Genomic DNA, 8,277 nt, shown 5'->3' with positions numbered 1-8,277 from the left:
TGATTCATGCAAAAACGTTTCTGCATCAGCAACATCTGTTTGGATTGTATAGAGGACGAAAATATTGCACGCATATCCCAAATTTACTTTCTTTTCTTTCCTGTGCAGCTGAAAAACGATCCCATCATGAATGAAAGCCACCCGAAGGTTCATCTCAGCAGTGCAACATCCATTGTTCTGTCAGTGTGGCTCTCCTTTTGCAGTTTTATAGCTGTAAGTGGAAATACGGTTATGTTGTGGTTGTTCTATAAAAACAAGTCTCTACGAACAGTTTCCAATCGGTTTTTAGCATCGTTATCCATAGCGGACTTTTTCGTTGGCCTTGCCATAGATCCTGTTTGGATTGCTATCAGATGTTGGATTCAGCCACCACTTCATAGCACTTTGTTTGATTTTACTTTGGCATTGTGGATTCACACAACCGCCGCCACCACTTTCAACATTTGCTGTGTTTCTATTGACCGCTTTATTTCGATTCGGTTTCCATTCTGCTATCAAGACATCGTAACGAAAAAAAGGTGTCACACAGTGATAGTTTTGGTGTGGTTATCTTCATTGGGTCTTCCTTTGTCGACGTTGTATATACCGACCGAGCTTTTATCAAAAGAGAAAATGTTAAATGTTGCTGTGCTATGTATTTCGATGGGATTTATAGCATTTTTTATTCCGTTACTAGTAGTTTTATTTTCTTATCTTTTTATTTTCAAATCGGCAAAAAAACAATTTCTTAAAATATTAGCAGGAGAAAATCCTTCAATGTACAACGACAATTTTAAAGTTCGTTCTCTGCAAAGCTTGAAAGCTATGAAGACAATCGGTTTTGTTTTGGGGGCTTATATTATCACATGGATGCCCAGTTTAATTCTGTCGTTTCTTGACCTTTATTATGCTTTGGTAAAGGGGGGACCGGATAAAAGCAATACTCTGATGTTTGCTGTGTGGCCTTGGGTTGAAACAATCGCTTTTACTTCATCAGCAATCAATCCATTCATATATTACTTTCGCAATAAACAGTTCCGCCAGGCCTTCTGCCGTACCTTTCAGCAGGAGACCTGATGGTACAAAAGAGGAAAGATCAGGAGATGTGGCGGTTAAATAGACAGAGCTCTGAGGACACCTTAGAAGAAACAGGACTCTACCGTTGATAAATAATGTTGAAACAGTCTCCAACTTTAATTTGTACATTAAAAAAGGAAGATTTTAAATAACAGCAAGGATAAACGGCTTAAAGATTCTTTTTAAACGCTAATCTCAAATGTGTTACACTCATAGGCCAGCTCAGGGGGCTCTTGAATAAAAAACATATAAAAGTCAACAGCTAAAAAAATTTCTTTTTTAACGCTGATCTCAAACGTTTCACACTCATAGACCAGCTCAGGGGGCACTTGAATCATAAAAAACATATAAAAGTCAACAGCGCTAGCTAAAAGATCTTTTTTAACGCTGATCTCAAACGTGTCACACTCTTAGACCAGCTCAGGGGGCACTTGAATCTACCCAAAACAAATGTCTAATTTGAAGCTGAATATCATAGTAAGTAGTCTCATTCAACAATAAAGAGGAGAAATGTGTTACGCTTCGAATTAAAAATTAATCTTAAAATAGTCGGTAATTTCATCGAGTTCTGCATAATTTATAATTTAAACAAATTCAAACTGAGGGTCCATGACATGCTGGAAAATTGCTTTGGATTCAGACTATCACTTTTGCTATATTAGAAATCAATCCATTTATAAATTACTTTCGAAATAAATAGTTTCTCCGAGGCTTTCGCCGTACTTGTCTCTGCTAGCCATGTGCGCATAACGAGAAAGCACAAGGAGGAAGGGAACAAACAAAATGAATTTCTTCATTTACGCCTGAAGACAAATTATTACAAATTAACACTAAAATTTTTTTGGGATTACTACTTCATTCTTGTCTAGTATCAGATTAGGCTCCATAAAATCCTTCCACTGACTTGCTAGTAATCGGACCCGCGCCTTTTGAACCAAGAATACGTGTACTTTATTGATGAGCTCAAAATCCATTGAACTGTTAACCAGGAGTCGCTAACAATTTGAGTTCCTACAATCAAGAGTTTTCTCGTAGACATCCTCTCGCTAAAAGCAGGTGCATGTCATGGGAAACTTTCCTGTTAATATTGTTTTTTTTATTATTTTCTACGAAATCAAACGTAACGGTGATTCTTCTTCAGCGATAACGAGCAATAGGGAAAAACATTCTCTTTTGTGTGGTGTCCCTCAAGGCTCCGTTTTCCGCCCCATTCTGTATCTCTTATATACCTCACCTAGTGGCGATATACTGCGACGTCACAACATGTCATTTCACTTTTATGCTGATAACATCCAACTATATACAACCTTCACCTACAACAATGAATTTGAGTGCAACAATACAATGGAACGACTTCATGACTGCTTAGTTGACATTGATTCATGGATGACCTTAAACAGACTTACGCTCAACAAAGAAAAAACGGAACTTCTGGTTCTTCACTCCCGACATCGTCCTCTACCTGCTCTTGCATCCCTCAAATTAGGATCTGAAATGATTCTTCCATCAGATTCTGCACGAAATGTCGGCGTCATTTTTGACAATACTATGACTATGGTGCCTCACATCAACTCTACCTGCAAGAGTGCTTTTTATCATTTGAGGAACATTCCACGAATTAGGAGATTTATTTCTCTGAAGACCACTGAAACTCTGGTTCATGCTTTTGTTAATTCAAAGCTGGACTGCTGCAACTCCCTAGCGTATGGCTTGCCTAAATATCTTCTACAAAAGCTTCAGTATGTTCAAAACGCCGCTGCGCGCCTTATTACTGGTATACGGAAACACGACCACATAACCGCTATCCTGATGGATCTGCACTGGCTCCCTGTTAAAGAACGTATTCAATTCAAGATTCGTCTTTTGACATTTAAATCTCTAAACGGCCTTGCCCCTGTTTACATTGATGAAATGATCCAACGTTATGTACCAAATAGAAAGCTTCGTTAGTCTTCTGCATTTTTTTTTAAAACAAAACAAATGGAACCTTAAGTCTTATGGTTTTAGATCTTTTACAGTAGCGGCTCCCTTTTTATGGAACTCCTTACCTTTAGAAATCAAGTCTTCGCCCAGTTTAGATATTTTTAAATCTAAACTGAAAACACACCTTTTTAAATGCGCTTTTAATCTAAATTAGATAACTTAATCTTTTGTTTTTATATTTCTAAGTCATACTGTAATACAATGGATGTAAAGCGCTTAGAACGCATGCGAATAGGCGCTATATAAGTGTTATTATTATTAAGATTAAGAAATTGATTAAGATTTCAACACATCCCAGAGAGGAGCTGTTCTTTGCAACTATTTAGCCGTTTTCGGGAGCATGAGAATTCAGATTAATGAGACATGCCTGTCAATGAATAGAATATCTACCAAAAAATGCAGAAAAATTCTAGTTTCGGTAACATTTGTTTGTCAAGAGGACAAGAAAATTTCTAGCATTTAATTTCCAAGCTTACTTTCTTCTTTTTTTCGTGTAGTAGCTGAACACCGCTTGGTCCGTGAATGAAAGCAACCCGCTCGAAATTTTCAGCAGTGCCGCATCCATCGTTCTTTCAGTGTGGCTCTCCTTGTCACGGTCCAGTTTTCGATTTCAGCCGTGACTAAAAATGCAATTACGTTATAGTTGCTCTAAAAGACTATTACCTCTTCTTGGCCTCTTTGTCCGTAGCAAATTTTTCCGTCGGGCTTTTTGTAGGCCCCGTGTGGAATGTCATCAGATGTTGTATTCGTCTCATCCATCTCTTAAAGTTTTGCTCAACGTCACAAAAGGGTTAAGGGTTTACGCATCCACCGCCACCACTTTCAGTATTCGCTATGTTTCTGTCGACCTGTTTAATTTATTACGATTCAGTTTCTATTCCGTTATCAGGAAATTGTATCCAAGAAAAGATGTCACACAGTCATTATATTGTTGTGGTTGTCTTCAGTAGGTCCTCCTTCTCGAGGTTGCCGATAAAAGACGAGGATAACATCTATGTTGCATTGTTGTGTACTTCGCTGGCATTTGTAACCAGTGTTAGTCCAATTTTGGTACTCTCGTAGTTACCTAGTTATAACTAATTATGTTCTTCTGTTTTCTTGATCTCTGTTGTGTGGCCTTGGGTTGAGACAATCGCTTTTACTTCAGCAGCAATCAATCCGTTTATATGTTATTTTCGAAATCAAGAGTTCCGCCAAGCCTTTCGGCACACCTTCCGCTGGTTACCATGCGGAAACAATATGAATAGCAGAAGAGCAAGCGGACTGAGATAAGCTGGACACCGGCCTGTTGGCACGAAATAGTGTGAGATCTGAAGATATAGAAAATAACTGAAGAGAAAGAGCTCTAAGGACATCTCAAAGGAAACAGGACTCTACCCCCAATTGATAGATGATGGGCGAACTATAACTTTCATTTGTAATTTTTTTTGTAAAAGTAGAGATTTGCATTCTAATTAAAAATCCTCTGTGCTTTTTCTTGGTATAATGCTCAAATTATGTCCCCACTTTGATCAAATCTCCTTTTTGGGCACTTACCTGGTTGCCGTATAGGAAGCCATCTTAATTATATATGTCTTTTGAAATAAACCAGTTTTTCCTCAGTGAACCCCGCCACCGCCACCCCCTCCCCTCCCCCCTCGGTTTGAGTTTGTTTAACTTGCTCATAACCTGCCATTATAGACGTTTTTTAAGCTCAATTTTGAATTGGAAACTTAACACATTTATCCCATTAGCTTCAAATTTAACATTTGGTTTGAGTGGATTCAAGCAAGTAATTACCCCCCTGGCCATAATTATGTATGATTTACGTGGGAAAAAATAGGTTTTGAAAAGTATTTAATTTTTTCCGTTTTCTTGTGCATTTCTTGTCACGGAAGCAGCTGCCTGTCGAAGGGGAGGTTCAATTGAATTTTTTTTCTCTATTTTGGCGAATAAATTGAGATCTCGCTGTTTTGACACTGATGGACTGAAGAGGATGACAAAAAATGTAAGTTTTAAAGCATGCTTTCATAAAAGTTTCGATATTTTTAATTTCATGGGTACCTTTCCTAAAACAGATAGCATATAAACTGAATGAACCTGTCAATTTATCATTAAGGAAAATCGTAAATAATCCTATGTAACTGAAACGAAAAGGCAGCATCGCTTCATATTCAATAACATCTTTTCCTTAACGAAGGCAGACAATTAAAAATTTCAGACTGTTCACAAACTTATTTCTCGGCTACTACTGTTGCTTTACACCAAATAAGCATGGAAGTTTTCTGCCTGCAGGAACATCTCAGTAGTGCAGCGTCCATTGTACTATCAGTATGGTTCTCCTTCTCTGGCCTAGCAGCTGTAACTGGCAACGCAGTTGTGTTGTGGCTGTTCTATGAAAAGGAGTCTCTAAGAACAATTTCCAACCGGTGTTTAACCTCAGCGGGGGATGGTTTGATTGGCCATGTCATAAAGTATTTTCTGGATTGTTGTCGAATGTTAAATTAAGCCATTAACTTATAGCAACTTGTTTATGATTATATTAATGTTGTGGATGCACACAACCGTGGCCACTGTGTTTCAGTTGACCATTTTATTGCGACTTGGTTTTCTTTCCGGTATCAGGACAAGCAAGAGGAGATGCTTTGAGGTAATTATTTTAGTGTGGTTTATCTCATTGAGTCTTCCTTTTCCGATAACTTTCTTTCAACTACTAAGAAAGGATAAAAAAGGGTTACGTTCATTGTATGTGCAGCGCTCAGTAGTTCCATTATTATTAGTCTCCATTTGCTATAATTTCATTTTCAAACTAGCCAGAAAACAATTCTGGGGCATTTTAGAAGTTTCCTGACTCAGGCGAGAATATTAGAGTTCGTGCCATGCAAAATTGAAAAGCTTTCAAAATAATCGATTTTGTTTTTACTGCCTGCATCGTCTGCTGAATGCCACATATAGTTCTGCTCTTTGTTAAATTGTACAATATTAAGGCAAAATAGAAGTCTAGTCAGCGTAGGGCAATTTAATTGTTATATGGCCTTGAACTTAGGCAATCGATTTTTTCCTTATCAGCGATCAACCCATTGATTACTATTTCAGAAATAGCGAATTTCGCCGAGCTTTTCGCCGCACCTTACAATGGCTGCCCTGTCTTAAAAAAAAAAAAGAATTGCTCAAGACCTTAGTTTAAAACCAAATCTAGGGCGAAACTGGATGGTACGAAATCTTGGAATTCGTGGCAACTTACTAATTTAGGAGGCAAACTTCTGAGGAGAATTAAGGAGGCTCGAAAGGGTTTTCCACAATTTAAAGCAAATGCCAATCAGTAAAAGATATCAGGACTGTCAAACTTATCAGGATAATGACTTGACATATGCATAACACTATGTTAGGGCAATCTTTTAAGGGGGTTCGTCAGGCATTATCTGTTGCCATGGCAATAGTACAGTAGTGCTAAAAGACCTCCTAAATCTTAGTTTTTGAAAGGTATCTCAAAAACCAAGTCGGTGACCTAGTTTTTTTTTTAAATTTCTTAAACATCATCACATTCTCTATCTGTACACGTGTTATATAAAAAAACTATCTAGTAGAACTTGAACTATTTAAGAAAATGCTGTTTTAAAATGTAAAAAAATTTCCACTGGATAATTTTTTTTAAAATTTTCCTCAGGAATGAGTAATGATGAAAATAATTGTACACAAAAAATCAGGGTAGGTCACCGCACTAATTTTCGAGATATTACTTCATCAACTCAGCAAGGTTTATTTCTGGTTTTTGCAAATTTAGCTCACACTTTTATATCCGGTCACTCGTTTTAAACGATACCGCTGAGTCAAGGGCCCGTTTTCGCGAGGACGAGTCCGTGTCCGCGCGATTAATCGACGCGTGCCCTCAGCTTGGAAAAAATCGTTCATCCTGAAGATGGATTCACATTGTCTTTTGATTTTACACATTCCTGAAAAATAAGTCATCATTTGAGACTCAGACTGCTTACCGTTACGACAGTTGGAAATGAACTCCGGAGAGAAACTCCGGAGAGAATTCTCTTGCGGAATTCGATGTATAATGACAAGTTGATTTTGCAGATGGCGCCAATGCCAGTTCTCCATTGAGGCCGTTAATGTTGAGCTTCTCGTACAGAGATTGTAGTGTAACATAAGACAAACCAGCATCTGCCAGCTTCTGGACCATGTTTGTCGAAAGGTCCGACAAGATACCATCCATCGAACGTCTGGGTGGTATCTTGTCGTTTTTCCGAGAAGATGGCGGCTTGATCGAAGGCCTCATTCGGCGATGCACATTTACCATGATTGACCGATATAATTGTTCATGTGCAATTTGAAGTGGGGAAGTGAAAACAATTTGGAGGGAAAAGAATTTGTTTTGACGTCTTCCAGATTGTTATGAGCGTCAAACTTAGCAGAAATCAGGGTTTCATATACCTCAGTAATTTGTTGGACGTCATATATTTCGCGAATTTCTTTAAATAATTTTCGAGGTACTAGAGGTATAAACAAGCCTTGGCTTCATTTTTATTTTTTTTCCTCTTTGCCACTGTCAGAACCGTGAAGTTTCATTATTCCGTTTTAAATAGTAAACAAAACAAATTTTGCAATCCTTTCTTAACAAATGCGAGTTTTCTCGTTGTTGTAATTTACTGTTTAGCGAGGGAAATATCAACAATCTTTCTCACAAGTTTATAATTAAGATGAATATTTTATTTTAATTTTACTGTCTGTGGTTGAATTAGAATTAAAGTCTCGTCTACATTTTTACGATCTCTTGTTTACTGAAAATTATGTTTATTTTTATGGCAACATTTACACTTCTCCATTTCCGTTTATGAAACTGTCAATGTTTACAATCCTGCGGATCCAACAGTGATTTTATTTTCCTTTTCATCTTCCAGTGAGTTGTTTAGGAAACTTCTCGATCATTTAATTTTATTAGGTATCAAATTCAATGCGAAACAAATCGTAGCATTCAAAGCTATCAACTTAATTTTTTCGCGGAACAAATTAAGACCTACCGAATACACTCGACGCGACTTTATTGATGGGGTTTCGACTTCACCATCCTCCTTTAGCTCTTTAAATAAAATTTTTTTGACCACTTTCGGCAAGAATCCTGCCATCCGAATATTTTTCTACCTGCTTTCTAGAAGTAAACTTTCCATTTTTGTTTCTCAAACAACCGCTTCCGCTGGAAACAATAGAGGTACCCGGCAATTTTGAAACGCTCATGGCGGCCATGTTTGTTTA

At 37.6% G+C, this 8,277-nt stretch overlaps 1 protein-coding gene across 1 annotated transcript; it reads left to right on the top strand.

Annotated features, from left to right (window-relative positions):
* Positions 1–2,319: 2,319 nt before the first annotated feature.
* Positions 2,320–3,006, top strand: LOC148723925 (uncharacterized). Its single transcript, XM_088734511.1, has one exon. It carries the CDS (start codon positions 2,320–2,322, stop codon positions 3,004–3,006), a length of 687 nt encoding a protein of 228 aa, XP_088590637.1.
* The last annotated feature ends 5,271 nt before the right edge of the window (positions 3,007–8,277 follow it).

Source organism: Stylophora pistillata, chromosome 9, assembly GCF_964205215.1.
Source record: "Stylophora pistillata chromosome 9, jaStyPist1.2, whole genome shotgun sequence".
Lineage (NCBI taxonomy): Eukaryota > Metazoa > Cnidaria > Anthozoa > Scleractinia > Pocilloporidae > Stylophora > Stylophora pistillata.
This window is presented reverse-complemented; position numbering and strand designations above follow the sequence as displayed.